Here is a 27,242-nt window from a genome sequence, read left to right on the forward strand (position 1 = left end):
TGTTTGGCTTGTAATGTCAGAATTACTATCAAAACAATTAAAAAGCCAAACAACTTGTTGCTTTGATTATGGATAAATAATTCAAAACTGCGAAAACTGAATGAAAGGCAAACATTTATTTTCAAAATCATGTTTTATTTATCTTTAAAGGTTTATTTCGCTACAAAAAACTAGATTTTGTAAATGCATATATTGCAATAAACATTTTGAAAACACTCGAATTTTAATATGTTCTGAACATTTTTTTATTATTGAAAAGAATACACACACATAAACAAATAAAGTTGACACATTAAGCCAAGAAAATCATAGCAAAACAAACAAAAATGTACGTATTCGTATAGCCACAATATAACGATACCTCCCAAAATCGGCATTTCTATGATTTTAGAGACATTATTCACCGGAATTGTTTCAAATTTCAGCCTAAGACAGAAACTTGTTTAAAATTGGTCTAAAACATCTAAATGAGGTTGTATCCAAACGTGGTCCAACTATTTTCGTATGGAAAGTTTTCATCTCATTTGAACCCAAAATATCCGTATTAAATAGATTTATATTCTCTGCGAATCTGAAGCGCTAAAATACTAATTTGTTTGGAAAATGCTTCTCAAAGCTTCAAAATACTTAAATGCCTAATAGAATACCAATAGTATACAAGTTTTGCTCGATAAGATTTCACAATACTAGACATACGAACTTATTCGGTCGGCGATTGAGGCATAAAATGCCAAACGACGAGTGTTACATTGTAGGATTTTGTAGGGGGTACATCTAAACGGGAATCAATCATCCTAGGAATAATGTATACGTCTGTGTAAAACTCTATGAAATATCTTGCGACCTCTTCTGGGCACATAGATAGGTTCTGAATGAAAAAGTGTTGAACTCCAAATTTGTGTAGAATATGCGAAACCAAATTGCGAAATTGAAACCCATTCTGTTGGAAATGAAAACTAGAAGTAGTAGTAATAGGGAACCAATATAACACATTTTTACTAAAAAATATTTAACAATACTCAATTGCTGTCGTTTATTCCCGTATGCTTCTCAATGCTTAAAAATACTTTAAATCTGCAGGCGAACTGCTTAATAGAAAACTAATATGATACAAACTTTCCCGGAAAAGATTTCACAATAGAAATACGAATTTATTTGGTCGGAAACTGCGACATAAAATCCAAAACGACGAGTGTTACTTGCTAGAATTGTATATGGGCTATATCTGAACGATAATCAATATTTTTATACCCCCACAGCTCACGTTATTTGACGTAAAGCTTCAAAATTTAGCAGAACAATTTGTATTTTGTCTAGGATGGTTTGTATTGAAAAGGAGATATATCGGTTCACGCTTTGTTATAGTCGATGATTTTTGTCACATTTTTTCACGGAATTGTTTGAAAAATGGATCCTAGTTCGTGTGGCGAAAGATTGTATGTATAGGACCACGCTTTGGTATAGCCCCCTTATAATGGTACCTCCCGATATTCGGCTTCGAAGCTTTTGCCAAAATTGTTCAAAATTGTTACCCTTTGTGGGGAAAGTACTGGAAGGATTGGACCAATATTGTCCTTCTTTCAAATCGATCTAAGTTTGACAATAATCTTACGATGTACCATGGTACAATGATGACAAGGTAGCCTAAGTTGGAAAAAGGTGCCTACCTGTATGGATTGTAATGTCACAATTACTATCAACAATTGCAACAATTTGTTGTTTTGCATTGAATAAACAAAACAACTTGTTGCATTGAATTTAAATAAATAAATACGCGAAAACTAAAAGAAAGTTCAAAATTTATTTTCAAAATCAAGATCTAATCGTATATGTCTCTAAATATTTATTTCGCCACAAAAAGTGTAAATTGTGTCCATACATACGTTGTAATAAGCATTGTAATTCCAACTGAATTTGAATATTTTCCAAACAATTTTCATATAATTGAAAAGAATACACATACGTACACAACTAAAGTTGACACGTTAACCCTGGCAAATAAAAAAAAAAAGAAAATCGATTGGTAGCAGTGCCCTGCCTTTACTTTATTGTACCATGCGATGTACCAAGTTTGGACGAAATCGGAGACTTCCTTCGATAGTAATCGTGCGCACCAGACAGACAAATGGATGGTTGGACGCCGCTAGATCGACCCACGAATAATAACTCAAGAAGAAAATAATATAAACAAAATAAAATAAAAAAGGCATTTGTATTCGGAAGATTATGCAAGACGAATGGATTCAAAATGTGCATCATCGTTTGTGAGCGAGGGCATTGGCGTTAATCCTAGAGATATACTCTATTTTAAAGATTTATAGCAAAGGTGACTACTACATTCTACTACAGAGAATTTGCCGAAATTTTGAAGTTGCGAATCCTCCTCGGATGTACACAAAAAGGCTGCAAGTTTCAATTAAGAAATGTTAACAACTACAAGACTTAAATACTTAATTGTACTACAATATTCCTTATTAGGATAAATAGTTACATTTCTTCTTTCTTATAAATAAAAGAGTGGTGCTTGTGGTCCATTGAAATATTAATTGAACGCAGCACCTTCATATTGCCAGTTTAACGATCGCTTAACTTCATGGTTATAACTTTGCATTTTTCCCCCCAAAAAACACTCGTAATGGGTACGCCTTTGGGTCTTTCTGGTGACGTCCATATTGAAGGAGTTAATTTCAGTTTTTATTAAAAAGTTGAATGTAGTCGATAAAAATTTATGAAAGACTTCCATATTATATGTTTGCACGAGACTACCTTATATAATATATAGAGTGAACAAACAATACACATACATTTGTTATCACGCGAATTACAATAGAAATACTGAATGAATAGGATGATGCGTTTGACAAGTAACCGCTTATTATGCGGTATTGAAATGTATATAAACGACCTGCTGTTTCTCCTACGAGTATGTGGTAGCATTCGCAATGGAGATTGTGTACGACAAGTCCGTAATAGTGATTCCGAAGCACTTAACTTTAGATTTCTTTGAGGAGGTGTTGGAAAATGCGCTTCAACAAAGCAATTGCCAAATAGAAAAAGTTGATGTGAATATGGGAAGCAAAACTGGGGACAACTACTGTAGTTTCATTTATCGGGTCCAACTGAAGTACAAAGGTCGGTCCGAAGAGCAGCAGAATCGGTCTTCGGTTATGTCCGTCATAATTAAAAGTACGCCTCCTTGTTCCGCTACGGATTTTTTGGAAGACATGGAAGTATTCCTCAAGGAGAAGATTTTTTATTATCACATTTTGCCACTGATGGAAAATTTAATGGAGAAGAAAGTTCGGTTTGGAGCAAGGTAGTTGTAAGGTTACATGTTGAATTGTGTCTGTGTTAATTACCGATCATTCCAGGATATTCTACAGTATGAAGAGCCCGGTGAATACGTTTGTGTTTGAGGATTTAAATGCTCTTGGATACAAACTTGCCTCGAGAGAAAGGGGATTAGATGAAATCCACGCACTAATGGTTTTAAAACGTCTAGCTCAATTTCACAGTGTTTCGGTTTCGGTAATGGAAAAGGTACGCCGTTTTTGTCAATTTTGTAAACATATATAATGTAAACATACTCCCTTTTAGGATCCTTCACTTTTGACAGGATTCAAAAATGGCATCCTTGCAACTTCGGCGCTTAAAAAAAAGAACAGTAACTTCTATGGTTTCGTTAAAAGTAGTTGTGATGGCTTAATCGACCTGGTCAAATCATGGGATGGGTATGAGGAAATTGTCCGGAAGATGAAGGATTACTCAGCTAATTTACTGGAACGTTTACTAACGATGCAACAACCACTTGCCGGAGAATTTGAAGTTCTGAACCATGGTGATCTATGGGTGAACAACGTACTGTTTAGATACGACGAAAATTCGGTCCCGTCAGATATGGTATTTCTAGATTACCAAATGAGCATTTGGGGAAGTCCTGGAATTGATATAAATTATTTTTTCTACACGAGTCTGTCGCCAGAATTGTTAAAGTCAAGGAGGGATTTCTTTATTCGATTTTATTACAATGAACTGAAGACAAACTTATCGAAGCTTAAGTGGAACACCATACCATCCTACGAAGAGTTGCGAACACAAATTACACGGCGTGAACCCTTCGGCTTCTTCGCCAACCATGCAATCTACCCGATAATTAGCATTGGAGAGAATCTAGCAGTAGACAGCACCTTCGAAAACTTCTCTAATGCAGAGTTTGCAAGGAAAAAATTCAAACAAATATTTTCTCAAGAAAAATTAAAAAATATGTATTCGTATACTTTATTGCATTTCAACGATATGAATGTATTCGACTAAACTGAATCTGTCTGAATTAAAATTCGAATAAACTTTAAATCATTGGTGATGGTGAACCGCAAAGAGTTGTTATGCAGGATCATTCCTCCTTAAATATTTTGGTGGTTCATGGTTCAATTTATTATTACATACTAAGCTACGGGCTTGATGTGAAGGTGGATGTCGCCGTGTACCCTTAGCAAAAATGAGTCCGAATCGATTTTTTTGTCGTAACGAGTATTGTAAGAGGGGACTAATTCGAAATTTCGTATCAACTCCATTATAGCGATTTTAATTTCCATTAGCGCCAATTTCATTCCTGCAAAAGAGACATTAAAGAGCGCATTGTATTTAATTATGAAACGAAAGAGAGAAAACATTATGCTAGCTTTTGCATTGTTTTACATTGGTGTTCTTCCTGGGAATAAAATACTCACCTGGACACATTCTCGGCCCCTCTCCAAAAGGTAAGAATACACCCATATCTCTATACCGTTGGACACCACCTAGGTCCTCATCAAAACGCTCGGGCCAGTACTTTTCGGGCTCATCATAGAACTCCGGGTCGTGATGGAAAGAGTATGATGATATATATATTACATCTCCAGGTTTTAACTCTACCTTAGAGCCATTCATGTGGTTTTCTATGGTAATCGGTTCCGTACATATCTTAAAGAGAGTTGCTAGTGGTGGGAAGAGTCGAAGTGTCTCCTGAATACATTGATTTAAGTAGGTGTTTGTTGTTATGTCATAGCACGTTTCTGGTTCCTCACATTCGATCAAATACGTCCTTAGTTTATTTTGCACACGTTGATTTTCTGCTAACTGAAACAATATCAGGAGGAAAAGACATAATTTTCCGAAACATTTCTATTGTTTATTATTATTTAAAAATGAATATTTTGACCATTAGAAAAATATTGTGAACAATGTGCAAATTTAAATTGTTTCAGGTTTTTATACCCTGCAACACTATATGCTGGAGGTATTATAGTTTAATTGAGCCAAAAAGTTTGTAACACCTCGAAATATTCCTATTTCGGCAAGCTGAGGCTAAGCAGCTATTTGTGTCCGTGTGTCTGTCTGTCCATGTTTATTTGTAATCTCGTTACCGGTTGCAATTATGAGCCGATTTTCACGAAATTGCATGTAGCTGGGGTTAAGGTCAGAATAGATGAATATTGTTTTTGAGATGATCGCAAATTATTTATTAAAAATGAATTTTCCACTTTACAGCGAATATTTTTTATCCCGGGGAGACACAAATACACAAAAAGGCCATTTCTGATAATTACATTGATGCGGATAGCCAAAATATCTGATATATAAAAAAATCCAATAAAAATATACCAATATTGCTTATTTTTTATACCCTCCACCATAGCATGGAGGGTATATGTATATATTATTGATCAGGATAAAATCTTATGTCGATTTAGCGATGTTCGTCCGTCTCACTCTAGCTTCCGAACGAATTAAAGTATATTGATAAAATTTTACTAAAATGTATGTTATGTCTACAGGACTTTTGGTATTGAAAATTGGATATGTGGGTCCACGTTTTGGTATAGCCCCCATATAACGGTACCTCCCGATATTCGGTATTTTAATAATTTTAGCGACGTTTTTCACCGGAATTGTTTCAAATTTGGTATTTGAAGTTCGTAATGGATACTACAGCCTAAGACAGAAAATTGTCTGTGAAGTTCCACGTCTTCGTATAGCACCTATATAACGGTACCTCCCGATATTCGGTATTTTGATGATTTTAGCGACATTATTCACCGGAATTGTTTCAAATTTGGTATTTGAAGTTCGTAATGGATACTACAGCCTAAGACTGAAAATTGTCTGTGAAGGTCCACGTCTTCGTATAGCACCCATATAACGGTACCTCCCGATATTCGGTATTTTGATGATTTTAGCGACATTATTCACCGGAATTGTTTCAAATTTGGTATTTGAAGTTCGTAATGGATACTACAGCCTAAGACTGAAAATTGTCTGTGAAGGTCCACGTCTTCGTATAGCACCTATATAACGGTACCTCCCGATATTCGGTATTTTAATGATTTTAGCGACATTATTCACCGGAATTGTTTCAAATTTGGTATTTTAAGTTCGTAATGGATACTACAGCCTAAGACTGAAAATTGTCTGTGAAGGTCCACGTCTTCGTATAGCACCCATATAACGGTACCTCCCGATATTCGGTATTTTGATGATTTTAGCGACATTATTCACCGTATGTTATGTCTGCAGGACTTTTGGTATTGAAAATGTGATATGTGGGTCCACGTTTTGGTATAGCCCCCATATAACGGTACCTCCCGATATTCGGTATTTTAATAATTTTAGCGACGTTTTTCACCGGAATTGTTTCAAATTTGGTATTTGAAGTTCGTAATGGATACTACAGCCTAAGACAGAAAATTGTCTGTGAAGGTCCACGTCTTCGTATAGCACCTATATAACGGTACCTCCCGATATTCGGTATTTTGATGATTTTAGCGACATTATTCACCGGAATTGTTTCAAATTTGGTATTTTAAGTTCGTAATGTATACTACAGCCTAAGACTGAAAATTGTCTGTGCAAGCCCACGTCTGCGTATAGCCCCCATATAACGGTACCTCCCGATATTCGGTATTTTAATAATTTTAGCGAATATTAATAGAATTACGGTGAAGTACTTATTACGGGGAAGTATGTTGGTACCTCGAATTCACTATTTGCAATAGAAATGCCACTCAACTTCAAAAAATTGCAGTTTCCTGCACGCTTGGTATTTCCTATGAAATAAATAAATCCGAAGGACAAACCCTTCGTGTATGCATGTCATGTTACTGCTTTTCTAATGGTTTTGTTTATTAACGCATTAAAGTAGTGCAATATTTTTTTTTAATTTTTAAATTTGTTTTTTTTTTTTTATCCAACATATATTTGTACTATATTCACCTCACTTCATTTAGCTCAAAAATTAAACAGGCAGTAAGTGATGCATAAATGTTGTATGCTGAAAAAGTAGGTCAACGTATAGCCCCCATATAATGGTATTTGTGTTTGTTTCAACTTTGGTACTTGTGGCTCACAACAGATTCCAACACCTGTAGCAGAAATGCTCTATTTTGTTTGATCCTCATTTTACAACATTACTGCCCACTGTTTGACAATTACAAGTTCTCCAGCCGAGTTCCCTAGCATTTGCAGTGGGAAGTTGAGCTCGTCTGTTGTTATGACTTCCGCTACAATCGATCATACAAATTCACGAAATAGTAAATACGCGGGTTCCCTCTAAATGTGGAATTATTAGGTTCCCAGATACGAGTAATAACATTTTTTTTAAATACTTTGTAAAAGAAAATAGTAGAACCATCCTACTTACAGAATCAATATCAAATGTATCCATATCCAGTCAAACATTTAAAGCTGTGTCTGCTCGTTGTCTGTTACGACAATGTTTTCTCAATGTGACGCTTCTTGGTCTTAGCAGTGTGTGCCATGTTTCCACGTCTTTGCGCTCTGTCCTCAACACATTTTTTTAAAACCTATTCCGATTCGTCACTTCTACTCATATCTTGAAGATATCACATTTTTTATTGAGGTGGTCACTTCAACCTCATCAGCTGAAACCCTTATAAATACGTTTGATGGAGTCACTCAATACATTAAAAAAAAAACAATTTACTGATTCTGGACAAAAATACTGATTATCGGCAATTGTCAAATTTAAATCTTCATGTAGTAATAACTACTTGGCCTATCAACACCAAAATGCAGGTCCTTTCTAATTGATAAGTTATCTATCCATTCCCATCAATAATTTTGTACTACGATGTATTTGGTTTTGATCATGGTCGTGATCATCCAAAATGTTAGACTTCTGTCCTGTTATTAACACTCTCTTCATGCAAACTGGCCGATTGGTTTTCAATTGTGCCTTCTAGAGCGACTGTAAAATCAAAAAAATTTAAATCAATTCTAACCCTAACCCCACCCCCTTGCAAATTTCGTGAGGATTGGACGATAATTTAGAACTGCATACAAAACACTCAACACATAGAATTGTAGGATGTAAAAAAAAAACTGCATGAAAAATACAATTCAAAATTATAGGTAAAAATAAAAAATTGCAAAAATTACAAAAAAAAAAAGAATGTAACAAACAATATTCTCTTTTTCATTGGCATATTTTTACTTTTTTACTTACTGTTTTTAGTAATGTATTTGCTACACTACATTATAAAAACCATGAAATTGAGATTTCCTCTCAGAATACGTATATGAATTTCTGGCGTTTGGGTAAGACTTATACTTTTGACGTCTTCTAGGACCTATTGCAAATAACTTAAAATCGAAGTTTTCCTTACAAGCGGACTATTCCAAAAAATTGTAACCCATTTTCTGGACCAATGATTCTGGATGTAATGTAAAGATCTCTATCAAATTTTAAAGGTCTATCCTAAATATTATAAAATATATCTCACATTATAGTGGTCCCTTTGTATATGGTAAAAACTATATAAGGGCCTTAATAATATTTGGCCTAAGAATCCAGAATTATATTGGATATTTGATCTAAAAACGAGTACTATCAAGCCACTTGGCATGTTCCACAACACAAACTGACTATTGTCTAGTGAAATTATAAGAAAATTGGCGGCGAATTGCGAAAAAATGATCAAAAAAATTAAGAAATATTTTCGAGTTGTTTTGAGAACGTTGAAGCTAATACTTTGTTGATATACAATGAAAAATAGATATTTCTTCTCTTTAGTGGTTTATCGATAGATATTTGATGAAGAATATTTTGTGTTTGACGTTATCCTTCTAAAATGAAGCTTTTTTCGAAGTTTAGCACAAACGCACACAAAGAACGGTTTTAACCTGAAATCGTCTGTTTAATATATATGAATTCATGGCGTTTATTTTAGATTTCGAATTTGACATCTTCTATGACCTATAGTAGAATTTTATGACAAATAATTTTGTACAATATTTTGACTTACTAGGATCCCATTTAAAGGAAGTTGTTTAATTTAAAAAATTTAACTACTGCATTGTCCAAACCATATAATAGTTGTTATTTCAATAGTTTTTACCAAGCAAGCCTGATTTCGAATACCACTCGGTTTAACGAATTTTTCAATTTAATGAACTGGGCTTTCATTATATAGTTCGTTAAATCAAAAAATCTGTAAATTATTTATTTAATATAAATCTGTATATTTTTTATTTAATATAAATTTTTCATTTACGAAAACACTTTTTAAATAAATTAAAAAAATTCAAATTTTAACATGTATTTTTAGATGACGGACAGATTTTTGGACATTGTTGCGGTTAATTAAAATTCTTACAAAATATGTTGAAAGCAAGATCAAATCACATTTGCGCTTACCATGTAAACTTGGTCTATCCATAGACCGTGGCCTTGAGTATCTGGTGATTTATTTTTATGCAAGAAATCTGAATACATTTTTGTCTGGAAAATGATTTTTAAGCTAGTTGCAGAATCAAGTATTCTCTCTTTTTTGGGACAAAAAGGGTACTGCATGAAACAGGACTTAATATTATACTTTGGAGGAGTTTTCAGTACAAATTGCAATAGCCTAGGTAGTAAATGTGCAGCAAAATATATCGAGTAATGCCCCTAGCTTCTACAATGTCATTTGAGGAAGAAATATGAAATGTATATATGCTGAAATAAAGTTAGTAACGGGATAACACGTTCAATCACGGGTTTTATAAACCAAATCCTAGAAATATTAAATGAAGCACGTTATTTAGTCTCAAACTGTGTCCGAAAATAGACTAATGCTGTTTGGGAAACCGAATAAAAATGTTAATTATTTGCAATGTCTAAAGAAATGTGTGACGTATATATGTATGTACTGCAGTAATTTCTTACAAGCCACTTTAAACACTTTTCCAATTGAGGGATTGTATGATGTACAAAGAAATAAATGTGTACATAGGAGTGTGTGTATTTATAAGAACAAATACATCGAGGATCAATAAAAAGGAGCTGATCTGATACCGCTAGATGGGATGCTTTCTCCTGCTTCTAATGTTGTTATAACACGGAAGTGCTTCTTTCAATGTGGCTTTTTATATGCATTCATAAATATAGCGTTATACGTACCATTAACAAACAATGTGCTATTACTATTGCAACTGTCTCGAATCCGTCAATCAATACCGTGGTTGTATGTCCGGCCATTTGTATATAGGTCAAATCATTTTTCGCATTTAGTTGTATTAGACGGCTTAATACACTGCTCTTAAGTTCATTATCCTGTAGCGCTTCCCTTGCCAATCCAATGAAATACTCTTCTGTTGGGGCGGGAAAGAACCGAACTGGACAGACCTTTCGCAAGAAAGGAAAACATGCTGTGCGTCCATAATATTTGACACATCGCATTGCCTGATTAAGCATGTTTGTAGCCATACGATGAGTTGGCGAGTAGTTTCCTTCATGTTGGAAAGTATTCTCATCCATACCCCAGATGTATTTTGTCATAACGCCGCATGTAAAACGATTTGCTATCTGCGGATAAATTCCAGACCTATTTTTATCGTACATGTATAACAATAAGTACATGCATATTTACAATCACATACGTCTTTTATATCCCACACAGTGTTCGGGTCTTGTGAGTTGATATATTCGGTCATCTTTCCTGCACAGTCTTTTATGATATCGATGTGGGATTGCACCTGCGAATATAAAATAGAGTGCTTAAATGAATATATGTACCGAACATCCTTTCTTGTTTGAGAATATCCCAACTGGCGATCGTAAACCCGATTGAAGTGAACCATAAAATAGAGGGTGTATTAAAATTGCCATTCTATCCCATAAGCAGTTATTCCCCGACAGATATTGGATTGCAACTCACCTAACAAAAAAATTAAAAAAATGCGACCCACCTATTGGCTGCTTAAATAATAACAATTAAACAAGAGTTATATCATTGAACATATAGGAAAATCCGACATATTAGTTGGCCAGCAACGCGTTACATATACAGTTCGACTTTTCGAGCTTTTTAATCTCTTCCCCAATATGAGTGTAAAAGTTATACTCTCAGCCATATGGCTACAGGGGGTATTTATCATTTGATACGGCCAAAACGAGCCTCATCGAAATAACGGGTTTAGACCCTAGGTCTCGTCGGACCAAACTAGGGATGTCCATCCGTCTGGATGTCTTGATGGCTGGTGCGCACGATAACTCTCGAAGGTGTATTAAAATTGCCATTCTATCCCATGAAACAGTTGTCCCCCGACAGATACTGGATTGCGACTCACCTAAAAAAAAAAATAAAAAAAAGGGACCCACCTATTGGCTACTTAAATAATAACAATTAAACATGAGTTATATCATTGACATATTTGTTGGCCAGCAACGCGTTACATATCCAGTTCGACTTTTCGAGCTTTTTAATCTCTTCCCCAATTTTATACTCTCAGCCATATGGCTACAGGGGGTATTTATCATTTGATACGGCCAAAACGTGCCTCATCGAAATAACGGGTTTAGACCCTAGGTCTCTTCGGAACAAACTAGGGATGTCTCGATGGCTGGTGCGCACAATAAATCTCGAAGGTAGCATCCAATTTGATCCAAACATGGTAGATCGTAATTTCATTTTCAAACTGAGATCGAGTTCGGATTTGATCAATACCAGTCCACTCTTTCTGGTACATCCCCCACAAAAGGTCAACATTTTCAAAGAAAATTATTTACTGTATAAAACACGTAAAGGTGATTCAGTTCTGTGAAAACTCTGCAAATCGCAATATTTGCATAAGTTCCAGATCAGGTGCGAAAATTGATAATATCTGCCCACTTCAACATGTACCCCCACACAAAGGGTAAAAATGTGGAATAATTATGACTCTAAAACAAGTAAAAAAACATTAAGTTCGACCGGGCCAAACTTTTAATACCCTCCACCTTAGGGTAAAAGAAACATTAGAAGAAATGTGGCAAAAACCATTAAAATGCCGAATATCGGGAGGTACCGTTATATGGGGGCTACACCAAAAAGTGGACCTATAATTACAATGTTTCGCTACACAAACTAGGACCCATTATGACCCACAAATACCAATTTTTAGACAAATCAGTGAAAAAATGTTGCAAAAACCATCAAAATATGGGGGCTGTATCAAATCATGGACCCATGCATGCAATGTTTCGCCACCGAAGCTGGAACCCATTATGACCAACAAGTACCAATGTGGCAAAAATCATCAAATTACCGAATATCGGGAGGTACCGTTATATGGGGGCTACCAAAACGTGGACCTATAATTACAATGTTTCGCTACACGAACTAGGACCCATTATGACTCACAAATACCAATTTTTAGACAAATCAGTGAAAAAATGTGGCAAAAACCATAAAAATACCGAATATCGGGAGGTACTGTTATATGGGGGCTATACCAAAACATGGACCCATACATGCAATGTTTCGCCACCGGAGCTGGAAACCATTATGACCCACAAATACCAATTTTTAGACAAATCCGTGAAAAAATGTGGCAAAAAAAAAACTAAAATACTGAATATCGGGAGGTACCTTTATATGGGGGCTATACCACAACGTGGACCTATACATGCAATGTTTTGCCACACGCTCAGGGACCCGTTATGACCTTCAAATACCAATTTTCAGACAAATCCGTGAAAAATGTGGCATAAATCATCAAAATACCGAATATCGGGAGGTACCGTTATATGGGGACTATACCAGAACGTGGACCGATATATCTGATTTTCAATACCAACCATCCTAGACACAATGCAAATAGCTCTGCTAAATTTTGGCGCTCTACGTTAAATAATGTGGGCTGTATCGTGATTTCAACAGACAGACGGACAGACAGACGGACAGACAGACAGACGGACATCGTTAAATCGACTTAGAATTTTATGCTGATTATGAATATATATACTTTATGGGTTCTAAGACGAATATTTAAGGATGTTACAAACGGAATGACAAAGTTAATATACCCTCCTTTCCAAGGTGGAGGGTATAAAAATGCGAAATAAGCATCAAATTCTTTTCAAATTTAACACACCTCATTATTGATATCAACACATAATCTGGTATGAATATGGAATACTTATTCTGGTACCTCCCAAAAAAGGGTCAAATTTTTGAATAACCAAAACGCTTGTAAATGCGTAGTAAGCATCCGACCCTTTTTAACTTTCACCCATCCCGATATTTCTATTGACACAAGATCTGGTGAGAACCTAATAGATATCGGTCCCTTCTGGTATCTACGCCACAAAGGGTCACAATTTTCAATATTTATATCTCTTATAATTTGGCAATTTGAGATCTGATGTGAATATATACCATAGGCACACGAAATGTTTAAATTTTGATTAATTATTATCATAAACTTGGAAATAAATGTTAGATGCTCATGCCAACATTTGTTTTTAGTATTAGATAGAGTGGAATGCTTCAGTCACCATTATCTGGTACCTCACGCACATTTCCTAATTTTCCAAAAATTATAACATTTCTTACGTAAAATGAATGTAGTTGTCGATATAGACCAAATCTGGTACATTTATATCAGACTTAGGTCAGATGCGAAATGGGCACGATTGACAATAAACGAACAGTGGCTCAGGGTATACATACTTTTCAACTAGTTTTTAAACAATTAAAAAAAAATCAGTCGGTTTGTATATGCGATTAATTGTTTAACAAAATGTTTATATATTTTTTTTTGAGGTGGCACCAAAAGGAGTGGACCAATAAATTGAATATTTATATTAGATATATGATTGATAGAGATATTATTATAGCTATGGGAAGTTAGCAGAATGAGCCGATGAGCCATATATTCATACTAGATCTAATCAACGAAGTAAGAAGAAACATTGAATAATTATTCTCAATTTAATATACTATTTAAAATGTCGATCCATTGTGGGTGAGGTACCGGAAGGAGACGTTGAGACGTAGCAAGCTTTGGTCAAATCGCTTACTCTGTAAGGTTGTAAGTATGAATGAATGAGTACAAAGGAATATTTGCAGATAAAATAAGGTTGGCTATTTACAACAAAGGTGGCTTATAAAGCTTGAGCTCTTTGCGCTTTCCGTTGTGTGTAGATAAAAATTATTCTCTTTCGTCTCCAATTTCATACAAGATCTAATGATAATATTGATCGAAGATGGTATCAATCCAAACTTAATTCGATTTGAGATAACAAATGACCAACGGATTTTCGGATGATGCACATGATGTGACTATGTTTGCATCTACGCGAAATAAACAACCCTTTACCATGTGGTAAAGAAATCTGTTATAAATAAAAGTAAATTATTGTTGTTGCGTAGTAAGCGAGTTTAAACGTTCTTCTTTGAATACATTCCGTGCAATTTTTAAACGTACGGCTTCAGATTTATGTACTGTTGTAAATGTCAACACATCTCCGCCACATCTCAGAAATAATTATTTTATGGTTCACTTTCATTTTTTACCCGCGAACGTTGATTAAAAAAAAACAAAAAACTACAGTAATAAATGCTCAGCTTTTTCACTTTTTCGAAATCACCAAAAATGTTATTATTTTTTAATGAATAACATTATTTGGCTTCTAACAACATTTTCAATTTGAAAAGTATTGGAACTCACCGTTTTTGTTGATACAAGTTGTCCAAGTTCGGTGCGCCTCTCCTTCCACACATTTCCGACAGATACAAAGGGACTGCAGAGTCTCAGCTTTTCCACTTCGGAAGATGTCTGAAACAATAATAGTAAGATAGACTCTATGGCCAATCAAAATGAAAGCATTTCACGTTTTAATATTCCAAGAAAAGCTAAAACATAAATGCAGATGAACTTCTCTACAACGAATTACAATTTAAAATTCAACTTCTTGAGACATTTCCACATATTTTAGACTCTCTAAACGAATAAATATTATCAAATAAGAATCTACATTATATGGTTGGTCTTCAATTATGACATAGGGTTAAGAAAATTTTAAAAAATTATAGTATCGGGATTTAATACTCGAGGGAAATACATATTTGCCACTAAAATCGATTGGAGAACACAGCAAAAGTCTTGAAAACACCAATTTTCCGATACCAACTTTGAAACAATTATATGGTAAAAATGCGTCTGAAACCAACAAACTACCAAATATGGGGATGTACCGTTCTATTGGGTTTATGTGGAAACGTGTGCCTATATAAATAATGCCTGCCACTGGAATTACGATCTCTAAATATCAAATTGTAAGCAATTCCGTTAGAAAGTTCGAGTTACACAAAAACATAGACCTACATTGGCCTGCTTCCTACAAAATACACACACTTATGTGAGTTACAAACTTAAGATGCCCTCCGTAATATTGTGTGGGGTATAAAAATAGTTTATGCAAATATTACATCTCTGTTCGAATATAAGTATATTCGGGGCTTAAATGTTAGCCTATGTAGAGGATACAAAGTCTCAAAAATTTGTACAGCAAATACCTGTATCTCTGGAAAAATATCGCTCAAAATATTTCGTAAATAAGTAGTAGTTAGAGTATCTTTGCTTCACTAAACCGCGGAAGGTGCGAGTAAGAATAGAAAAAAGAGGTGAATGTTTGCTCCAGGTTCTCATAGGGCCATTTGAGGATAAACTTACCCACAATGAAGATTCGTTATCTCGAAAACTGTTGAACTTGGATTTAAGTATCGATGATGCCAATTTTGGGTCGAGTATAAATAATTTCGGGCTGCGAGCTGAAAATACTCCAACGTAGCTTTGCTTGTCTTTGTATTGCCTAAATTGTTTTGAATGTAAGTTACAAATGATCTTAACAAACAGACAAGGTCTTACAGGTATATTTGATGCATTTCCTCAACTAAATTGCAATCACCGTTCAATGTTCTCGGAAACGAGCCTTTCAGAATTGACGGAATTGGGCCAGGGACGTCTCGACTAGTCCAAAAGTGGAAATTCCATGTCAGGTATAAATAGGCAATCAAGCATGTACAAGTCAACAACACCAAAATTATTAACAGCCACATCGTTGTTTTGAAACAGCACTGACAGATTTAAGTTCTGAAAATGAATGATTACAATGACTGCGAAATTGCTTTATTCGGAGGCAGCGACACTGATAAGCAGAATACGAAAATACCCACAGTCGAGATCATTTTTCGTTTCCAGAAAAAAACGCCTAAGTCTAAATAATATAATATGTGTACTACGTGCTGGCGTCTTTCATAGCAACAAAGATGACATAATACATATCTTGGTGGCAACTAAAAATCTTTGAATTGCTGATCTTCTCAAATAGTACCAAATCAAAAGCCATTTTTTGCGGAAAGGACAGAAGTTCTTTGTCTTCAAAATTGTTTAGAAGTTCAGAGAAATGAATACAGTTTAAAGACATAAAAGCATAGACAAATGCACTAGTGTTCGCCGCCTTACGCTGCTGTGGCAACAAACGTCACGTAATTTGTTTAGAATAGGTGAGGTAGAGTCTTCACACTACCAATGCATACATTGTGGGAATTGTTGTAAGGCCACACAGCAAATAATATTGCTATTAACCCAGGGTATAAGAATGTAAGTTAACAGCAAGTGTGCATGTACATGTACAACGTCATCGACACATGGGCAAAAAAGTAAACAAGCAAGAGCCAGCTGCTTCGTCAGCGAAAGGTCCACCTTTTAGATTCGTTCCGACACTTTGTGTTAGCCATTTTTACTACTCAAAATGCACAATTTGTCCAGTTTGATAAATTTTTAAATCGAAACTTCATGCATCGTACAAAATTTTTAAACTTTCAAAGTTTTGTACATGATTTACTGGCCCAGTCCGCGTTGGTGGCCCATATTTTTTTTAATGTTCAATGCATACATTTAAGAACATAATATTCTCCAAAACTATCTCATATAAGTTCTCTGTTTGAAAAAGCTAAATATTTGCTAAAAATGTTGTTGCAGTCAATGTCGCAAATTACCGCTTTTCGTTGTTAAATATTTTGTGACGTTTTCCTCGTTTGGTGAGTTATTGCTGTAGTCTTGGCAACCAATTGTTTAAGGGTCACAATGGTTATGGTAGATGAAGCAAAATTTCCATATACACCTGTATTATTCCTTTTTATTTTCTTTTCTTTTCTTTCTTTCCTTTTTATTTTTATTTTCTAATAATCATTTTGTACACAATAATATTTTCGGTATTTTGGAGTTTTCATCCACAAAGTCGGAAGTTATTTCGAACATGGCATTAACTTGAAACTTAGTAACCTAATTAATGGAAAAAGTATATCTATCCAGAATAATGTGTCCTCGTTTTATAACAGTCCCCATGTAACAGCTCAATTATTCGTGTTGTAAAGTAAATTTTGAATTCGATTTTGTCAATTTTCTAAATATTCGATAGGTACTCAATTACTCATTGGGTGGAAGATTGACTTCTCTGTAAAAAAATCTATACTTTGCTACAAAATGTTAGGTTGCAGCTGTAGTTGATCTACGATTTGCCAGTTTTAATCGTTTAAGATAATTTTGTTTTGTATATTTTAAAGGTTCCAGTCACATCTTATGTTAACGATTTGAACGAATTTTCAGTTTGTAATGTTTTGTTGACCTTGCTGAAAGGTAGTTAGTTCTGTCTATGGAGAGGTCGGGCTGCCAAACATAACTCCTCTTTCTTTCTCCTCCGCCATAAAATGGGTTTATTTTATTTTGTCATCCCCTTTTTATGATTTGCGAAAAGCTTGCCATATCTCTGGAAAAATGCATTTATTTTAAAGGAAAGATGTTTAAATGAAAACCCAACAATGTGAAATTTATCCTTTACTTTTCCTAAAGTAAGGGATATTCATCTAATACAGATAAAAACATTGGCTGAGTGTATAAAATCAAAATTATATATTAGAAGTATTTATCGGGGTTTTTCGGTCAGATTATTATACTCTCAGCCATATGGCTAGAGAGGGTACACATTTGATACAGACAAAACGTGCCTCGTCGAAATAACGGTTTTAGACCCTAGGTCTCTATGGACCGAATTCGTTTCAGGACATTTGGAGTCGATGTCCGTCTGTCTGGCTGGTGCGCACGATAACTCTTGAAGGGAGTACCCGATTTGGACCAAACTTAGTACATCGTAATATTATTATTAAACTTATATCGAGCTCAGAGATGGACAATATCGGTCCACTTCTTCTGGTATCTCCACCACAAAAGGTCTAAATTTTCAAAAAAAAGTTAAAGAGCTTTGCTGACAGATTGAAACCGTTATTTCAACTAGGCATGTTTTGTCCGCATTAAATTTTATATACCCTCTCTAGCCATATGACTGTGGTTATAAAAAAATCCTGCACAGAAAGAGAAAGGATAATCCGATTTTACTTCAACTTTACAAGTCTTAATATTTGCATTAGTGCTAGGTCGGGTGCGAAAATGGACAATATTGGTCCATTCCATCAAGCATCTCCTCCACAAAGTTTAGATAGTTATAACTCTTATGAAATGTGATGTAAGAGTCCGACAATTACACACATTACAATACTTTCATTAACATAAGGTCTGATTTGATGATGGAATGTATCGGTCCACTCCTTTTGGTACTTCCCCCACAAAGGGTCAAAATTTTGAATATACATGGTACTTCCCCCACAAAGGGTCAAAATTTTGAATATACATGATGCTCACATAACGCGAGATTAACATCCGATCCCATTCAAACTTGCCACATCTCAATATTTCTATCAACACTAGATCTGTTACGAAGCTGTTAGAGATCGGACCATTCCCTTTGGTTCCTCCCCCACATAGGATTCAAGGTTAAAAAAACGCTATAAGATAGCGAAATAAGCATCCAACTCTCTTCAAATTTCACACATGCTATCACAAGATCTTTTGTGAAGATGATACTGCGATACTTTTATCTGTTGTAACTTGCTATACCTATATATTTCTCTCAACCAGACACCTGAGATTAAAATAGAATTTATGATTTCGCATAAAATTTAATATAAATATTCGATTTTCTTGTAATTTTGCCATACCCATATTTTTATCAGTATTAGACGAAGTATGAAATACTACGGTCCACTATATCTGGTATTTCAGTAGTTTATATAGTTCAAACATGGCACGTCGCAATATTTCTATCATATTTATTCATAGAGGGTCAATCGTTTGAATAATAACTATAAAAATAACAGAAGTCAAAAAACATTTAATTATCCGAACATTGCTGAGGGTATACATCTGTTGGCACAGCCGACTGATACTTTTTAACTAGTTTTTGAAATAAAAATAAGAATTTATTTCATTTTTGCTCGACGTTTCGTTGGCTTTCTTCCATTATTATCAAGAGCTTATTAATTTGAAATTTTTAATTATGTTCATAATTATCTATTATTCGTATTTTTAACTAAAATCCACGGACATGTAAATAATGCAATAAAAAAATAATAAAATAATTAAATCACAGTTAAACTTAAGTCAATGATGTCACCGAACCGTTTATACATAATCGCTATTGAATATATATTTTCTTAGAAAAATATCTGGGCTAACATATGCCAGTTTCTCTTATATAGCAAGCATTTAGCATTTTTTAAAACCAACGAAGACCAGGGATGGCAAATCAAACCTTGCAAAAGTACTAAATTGTACCTTACCTTCGTACCAAACAGTTCATCATGGTAGCATAAATTTTTATGTATAGGCCACCACTTCGTATTTTGGTGATAGTAACTACAGAGGCCAATTAAATAAGGTCACACACATGAGGCCAATTCAGACCATACGTTTGCCTCGTTGTCAATTTTTTTTATAATTTTTTAACTAATATGTGTTTTTAACGGTAAAGGAAGAGGGCAGACGGGCTTACTGTGCCACCTGTACTTTCGCCTTGGTGCCCATATATCTCACACGAATTAGATATTTGGTATTTAGAGTTTGTAACGAGTTCTGTGGCATAATATTGCATGTATATGCCCACTGTGTGCGATAGTTTGACAACGTTAGGCACATTTATCGAATGATGATTTTAGCGATATGTATTGTTTTAAATTTGGTATTTGAAATTAGCTGTATATAACAACTCCTGTAGCATAAATATTCTATGTAGGCTTATGTTTTGGAACAGCTCAAATATAAAAGCACCGTCCACTTTACGTATTCTCCAATCGATTTAAAGTCTAACCCGTTCAAACTCATTCCTTACTTTTAGTTTCATTTTTAACAAAAATATTCCATCGACATTTCAAAAGCAACCCTTGATATATCAATAAGTTTTGAGTTCTAAACTTCAAACTCTTGCCAGGGTAGAAATGTTCAGGTAAGTACAAGTGGTACACATCATGAAACACTTTAAGAAATCTATGGGAAATCGTTTAAAAAACAATGCCCTTTTGTTATTGGCGTTGGAGTTTGTTTTTTGGAAGTTAGTTGTTTGTTAATATCTTATCGGATTCCAAATTTAAAATCTACAGACTCGGAGCGGAAGAGCATCCTTATCGACGCTATCTCCCGATTTTTTAATAATGTGATGCTAATGTCATCCCGCTACTCAATGTTTAACCTTTTGCTGAGGTATTCGATACTAAGATGTATTCTACATCTGAAAAAAAAAAGAAATCGTTTCATGGAGTGAAAGTATCTGAAAAATGTCCAATACGTACATGTCCAAACATACATATTGAATATCAGAGAATTCCTCCATTTTCTCAGTCATATTGTCCTCTTTATGCAACCCAACTTCGCGCATTTCATTGAATGCTTCCATTTGAAAAAAGGTGTAATAACTACACATGTATGCTTTGGATTCAAAGAGAGCAATTATAAGCAATACCCATTTTCAGATCTTAAATTCACTTGATGCGCCTGTAGACGAACTGCCTAAGAGTTGGGTTATCATTCAAGCCGCACTTGGCATGAATGGCAACAACGTTTTTTTCAACAATGTCTTGTTTTAGAATGCGGCTTTATCCAGTGGTTTCAATAAGACCACGATTTAGACAAGCATTTTCTATCACATAGCTTACGACACACTGTGAACGAATTGTCACATGTTGAACATTTCCTCCACAATTGCTGTCATGTATTATTTTGTTTTTTGGTTAGCACATGTTGTCTTCTAATTACACCATTTTGTTCATTTCTTTTGTCGGACGCCGCACTCCAGTTCTGTTCGTTTTATTAAATGATGTCACTCAACATTAACACCTCAAACTTTCACCTCATTTGACATGAAAAGGACAAATTGCAGTACTCTTGTCTCCGTTGCTATCAACCCTGCAACAGCTAGACTCCACATCCGAGCTAAATGTTGTACAGTGTTGCGCAAGACAAAAGCAGTATATGAAGGATTTTAATTATTTTTTGTGTGTTTGTTTTGTTATTGTTGAAGATTCAATCGGACATACATATGTATATATATTTGCGTATGCTTGAACTAATTGTGGTTTTACCCGGTTGTACTTTGTTAGGTGGAGACTGCTCCTAATTAGCAACGAATACTACCTTGGTTGGTGATTGAATATGTAGCGTGCAAAACGAAAGCAATCGACTGTTCTCAAGATACAAATTCCTGGTCTTATAAAATGCATTCGTTACCGAATGAAGGTACAGAACAAGTTAAAATATTTTTTAGATCAATGTCTGTAGGAAATTACATTAAAAAAGAATTAAACTTGTTTCATGGTAAATATGTTTTCCTCTTTTTTTTTAGATAAGCCCACACGAACAATAATTCGTTTCTTTATACACTTATCAATATAATACTAGTACATACCCCCTACTTCGTATGCGGAAAATTGATTTATATTAAGTGAATTTATGTGTAATCGTAAAACAAAAATTTATTTCACACAGACCCACCAGCAACGACACGCATGCGAATTTCAAGATTCTAGCTTCTACCGTTTAGCCTAGGGGGTAGATGAAACAGTCAGTCACTTATTTTTTATATTTGATATATATATATATATATATATATATATATATATATATATATATATATATATATATATATATATATATATATATATATATATATATATATATATATATATATAGATACTTAACACCAAATTTAGTACCACTTGGTAATATTCGTTCACATAAAAATCCATTTCCAAAACCGCCTTATATCTCAACACTACACGCCAATTGTGACTCCAAGACCAAAAATCGAATTTCTAAATCTATCCGCACAATCAATACTAAATTTTGTACCATTTATTAACTTTTGCACTATCGTAGTACATATTTCAAAAAATTATTCCAAATTTGAAGACATCACCTCAAATCCAATTTATACAAACTTTAGGACCATTTAGTGCACATAAGTGCGAATTTCCAAAGCTTTCTACATACCAAAATCCTACACTCCCACAGTGATCCCAATTCCAAATTTCTGGATTTCACTCCCATTGGTTCGCTCAAATACATATTGTAGTATAGTAGAATTTAAATTCTACAACTACCTGCATCACACAATCCAATATAAATCGTATTTCCCAATATTACGATTCCAGCCCTATAGTTTGATCCAAATCCTAATTGTTCCAAATTTAGTACTGTTTAGTACACATAAGTACGAATTTCCAAAGCTTTCTACATACCAAAATCCTACACTCCCACAGTGATCCCAATTCCAAAGTTCAGCATTCCATTATCGCTTGCGCAAATTAGAATTGTACCAAATTTAGCACCATATTGTACGAATTTTCAAAACCTCCTACATAGTCTAATCCTACGTTTGGAAACGTTTCCTGGCGATTTGTCGCAAACGATACAGCTCGGCAACTCACAGCCCAAGTACATTCATGTTGTTTTCTTTGGAGTACACAACGATTTGGATTTACTTTCAAATTTCTGTCAGTTTGCTGGCGTTTGAGCCGCTGTTTACAACATCTTATTTACCTGACCATATCTAGCATCGTGTGACGGTTTCATTGGCCGTTTGAAGGCCATAATTCGTGCCAAAGGTGACCAATTTAAACAAAACTAAACTTATTCTAAAATTTGATGCAATTTCCGACATTTTTAGCTTTCATTCAACTTCACTAATAAACAAACGTTCCTTTTTTGAAAACAGCACTAGCGGGATTAAGCCTGACTATTTTGCAACAACAAAATAAAATAAAATGTTAAAAATCCTGAATTTATTGCTTTAGTTCTGCGCAACACTGTATGCATATAATACATACGCACGCACAATGTGCAAATAGTATATAATCGACCAAGTACAAGATGAAACAAAAAACTTTGATACATAAGAATGACAACAAAGGAGAACGGCAAAGGAAAACTGCTGACAACAACGTGGCGTTTACAAATGTCAAATACAATATTGAACATGTTCTAACTTCAACTATTAACACGAAACATAGACGTGTGTCTGCGTTTCCACTTCACAACATGCACGCTTAATGAACGACAGGATGTTTTACACAGTGGTCAACAACCGGGGGGTTTCAATCCAAATGATCACTCATTCGAACAACCTGTAGCACTGCGGAAAGTTGTCGCTTTGAGGGTGTAATAGCTTCAGAATTCAAATAAGATTGAACTGTACAGATTAAAGGGAAGACGGACAAAAAATGAGAATTTCTCTAAAAAATTTACAGAAAACTATCTAAAAACTCACCATTTCGGAGAGGAAACGTTGTTGGTATCCATACCTTGCTCTGCGTTAGGTCTTTGAGGTGTTACGTCGCTGCATAATTAGTACTAATTTCTACTTTGACTTTGTGTTATTCTGAGTTCAAGATATATTACATTTTCTGTTGTAACAGGTAGGCCTAACAGGTATTAAAAGTTGTTGGCGTGACTACTAGAGATTCGAATTTTGAAAAGTAAGGCGGAGTCTAGTAAAGGCTGGTTTGAGAGATTCAGACTTCGAGAAAAGCTGTGCTCTTAAATGTACCCATTACGAACTTCAAATACGAAATTCGAAATAATTTCGGTAAATAATGACGCCAAAATCATGAAAATACCGAATACCGGGGAATTTTTTTCAATTTGACTTCCAATTTGAACTGTATTTTTTTTTAAATTTTTACAAACCGCAACACAGCGTTTTGAGGGTATTATTTGCATGTCGCAATTATCGTTCGACCCTCGTGAAAATTTGTATGTGGTAGGGTTAGGATCAGAATTAAAGCCTATTGTTCTTAAGATGTACATTTAGAGGTTCAAATGGACTAGACAGTTAATTATACCCTACACCACATAGTGGTAAGGGTATTATGTCTTTGTGCATTTGTTTGTAACATGGAGAAGGAAACGAGATAGACCCATAGTTACTTTTGAGAACCTTCATAGAATCACTTTCTGAGTCGATTTATGCATGTCAGTCCGTCTGTCCGTCCGTCCGTCTGTCCATGTATTCTTGTGAACAAAATGCAGGTCGCATTTATTATCCGATTGAGCATGAAATTTTTCAAACAATATTTTTTTGGCCCAAGGACGAACCCTATTGAATTTGGTGAGAATCTGATCAAATTTAGATATAGCTCCCATATATATCTTCATCCGATTTCGGGTTAAATGTGCACCAAATGTCCACTATCAGTCCAAATTACCTGAATTTTGGCACACCCAACCGAGTTCGGCCTAGAAGCAAGTATATCAAATTTGGAGAAAATCGGTTCAGGTATAGCTATAGCTCCCATATATATCTTTCATCCGATTTGATCTTGAAGTCCCTCACATTCCTACTATGCACTCCACAACCGTGATATTTGGTACCAGGTATTAGATGGAGCACAGAAATAGCTGTTTTAAATTTTATCGAAATCGGTTCAGATTTGGATATAGCTCCCATATATATCTTCATCCGATTTCGGGTTAATTGACCACCAAATGGCCAATATCAGCCCAAATGGCCGAATTTTGGCATATGTGACCGAGATTAGCCTTAAAGCAAATACAACAAATTTGGAGAAAATCGGTTCAGAGACAGCTATAGCTCCCATATATATGTTTTATCCGATTTGGTGTTTAAGCCTCTCACATTCGTAATATGCACTCCACAAGAATGATATTTGGTACCAGATATAAGATACAGCCCAGAAATAGCTGTTTGTAATTTTATCGAAATCGGTTCAGATTTGGATATAGCTCCTATATATATCTTCATCCGATTTCGGGTTAATTGTGCACCAAATGGCCGATATAAGTCCAAATGGACTGAATTTTAGTACATCGGACCAAATTCAGCCTAGAAGCAAGTATATCAAATTTAGTGAAAATCGGTTCAGATTTAGATATAGCAACCATATATATGTTTCATCTGATTTAGTGTTTTAGACCTTTACATTCGTAATATTCACTCCACAACCGTGACTATTTGGTACCAGGTATTAGATGGAGCACATGAATAGCTGTTTTAAATTTTATAGAAATCGGTTCAGATTTGGATATAGCTCCCATATATCTTCATCCGATTTCGGGTTAAATGTGCACTAAATGGTCAATATCAGCCCAAATCACCTGAATTTTCGTACATAAGACCGAATTCAGTCTAGAAGCTAATACGTCAAATTTGGAGAAACCCGGTTCACAGATAGTTATAGTTCGTAAAATGCACGATAGAATTAGATAGATTTTGATTTTGTACCAAATATCTCATAGAGCTCTGAAATGCCCTGTATAAACCTTTTTACGAGAGCTCTACTAAATATGCATAGTGGTGTAGGGTATCATATAGTCGGCCCCGCCCGACTTTTGAGCTTTCCTTACTGGTTTTTTTTTTTAATTTTGTAGTCGCTCTATAGACAACAATTGAAAACTAATCGACACGGAATATAGCATTAGAAGAGAGTTAAGGACAGGGACACTATTTTTGACATTATTTCAAAACGAAGTCTTCCAAAATTATCCGAAATCTTCATTTGGACATAAGGGGATTTCGAACAAATTGTAGTGTTGTAGGGTATCACATGGTCGAGCCTTTGATTACTTGTTTTTTTTTTTTTCTAAAATATTAGTATTTACGGGATAGTGGCTAAGGAATGAGAATCAGTTACAAGTGATATTGTTTTTAGAATTAGTTGTAAAAAATGATTATTACAACATATTTATGGGTCTCTTGCTTTAAGCTATGTTGTGAATTTTACACAGCGAACTGTGGGGCCAATGATCAGTGAAACATACCCTTTATTTAACACACTTGTCGTATCAATACCAACATTCTGATTCCTTCTAATTGGCATATTTTCTATCAATTCCCATCAATAAATATGTTGTACAAGGCACTTAGTTTAAACAAATTTCGCGGTCGCGCCATGACCGTACAATCCGCATACGTTACATCTCTATGGGGTCTGGAGGGCGAGGAATTCCGTTAAGGTAGAGGTTAAATGATTCGGGATATATCACCCCACCCTGGGGAACTCTCTGTTTCACTGTACGAAGTTTGAATTTCTTGTTCCGGAATTCCACGTACGACTGGCGTCCACACCTATAGTTAATTATCAAACCTTTTAAACTTGGCCGGAGTGCAGTTCTTATTACAGCCTCAAACAATGTGGGTTGGTTGATTGTATCAAATGTCCTTGATAGGTCAAGAGCTACCACACTGTTCTATTGCACCTTATATGTGGATAGAGCGTGCAATGCTGTTGTGGACGGAATCCGTGTTGATGATTGGCATCTGAATAGCTTACTCTGATTCTGGGAAGGAGTAAAGCATGTACGACGCGCCTTTGATTGCATCCTCGCCTGGCTTCAGTAGCGGGATTTTCCAGACTTCGGGAATTATATGGGCATTGAGATGTCGCCTGGGCCCACCAATTTAGATGACATTTGCAACATTACCCATCGTAAACTGTGTTGATGCCTCCTTGGCATGAAGATATTTGATACGACGTAGTACTCTTCGCTTCGCCATGTCGCTATCGCAGTGCTCAACAACAACAAAATAACTACGG

General features: G+C 35.0%; 2 protein-coding genes across 4 annotated transcripts in view; one reads left to right on the forward strand and one right to left on the reverse strand.

Annotated features, from left to right (window-relative positions):
* Window positions 1–2,918: 2,918 nt before the first annotated feature.
* Window positions 2,919–4,377, forward strand: LOC101891074 (uncharacterized). The gene is made up of 3 exons (XM_059121522.1): window positions 2,919–3,316; window positions 3,372–3,540; window positions 3,598–4,377. The coding sequence occupies exons 1-3, from the start codon at window positions 2,943–2,945 to the stop codon at window positions 4,312–4,314; spliced, it is 1,260 nt and encodes a 419-aa protein (XP_058977505.1). The 5' UTR covers window positions 2,919–2,942; the 3' UTR covers window positions 4,315–4,377.
* The window catches only part of LOC101890335 (probable cytochrome P450 28d1), a 77,307-nt gene continuing 54,314 nt past the window's right edge, over window positions 4,250–27,242 (reverse strand). Inside the window, exons 1-7 of one of the 3 annotated variants that reach the window (XM_059121520.1) lie at window positions 16,171–16,414; window positions 15,976–16,114; window positions 14,971–15,078; window positions 10,918–11,013; window positions 10,439–10,843; window positions 4,731–5,118; window positions 4,250–4,612 (exon numbers count right to left, since the gene is read on the reverse strand). In XM_059121520.1, coding sequence (XP_058977503.1) covers window positions 4,446–4,612; window positions 4,731–5,118; window positions 10,439–10,843; window positions 10,918–11,013; window positions 14,971–15,078; window positions 15,976–16,114; window positions 16,171–16,361 — 1,494 coding nt within the window. In that variant the 5' untranslated portion in view covers window positions 16,362–16,414 and the 3' untranslated portion in view covers window positions 4,250–4,445. Of the gene's footprint in view, window positions 4,613–4,730; window positions 5,119–10,438; window positions 10,844–10,917; window positions 11,014–14,970; window positions 15,079–15,975; window positions 16,115–16,170; window positions 16,415–27,242 lie in introns of those variants that run through there. The other 2 variants (XM_059121519.1, XM_059121521.1) reach the window with 2 other exon arrangements.

This window comes from Musca domestica, unplaced genomic scaffold, assembly GCF_030504385.1.
Source record: "Musca domestica strain aabys unplaced genomic scaffold, Musca_domestica.polishedcontigs.V.1.1 2, whole genome shotgun sequence".
Classification (NCBI taxonomy): domain Eukaryota; kingdom Metazoa; phylum Arthropoda; class Insecta; order Diptera; family Muscidae; genus Musca; species Musca domestica.

What these genes read in the sequence shown, in the direction of transcription:
- LOC101891074 (XM_059121522.1), top strand. Translation starts at nt 2,943, where the DNA reads ATGGAGATTGTGTACGACAAGTCCGTAATAGTGATTCCGAAGCACTTA. An exon ending in AAAGTTCGGTTTGGAGCAAG is followed by an intron (nt 3,317 to 3,371) that starts GTAGTTGTAAGG and finishes CGATCATTCCAG; the next exon opens with GATATTCTACAGTATGAAGA. An exon ending in CGGTTTCGGTAATGGAAAAG is followed by an intron (nt 3,541 to 3,597) that starts GTACGCCGTTTT and finishes ACTCCCTTTTAG; the next exon opens with GATCCTTCACTTTTGACAGG.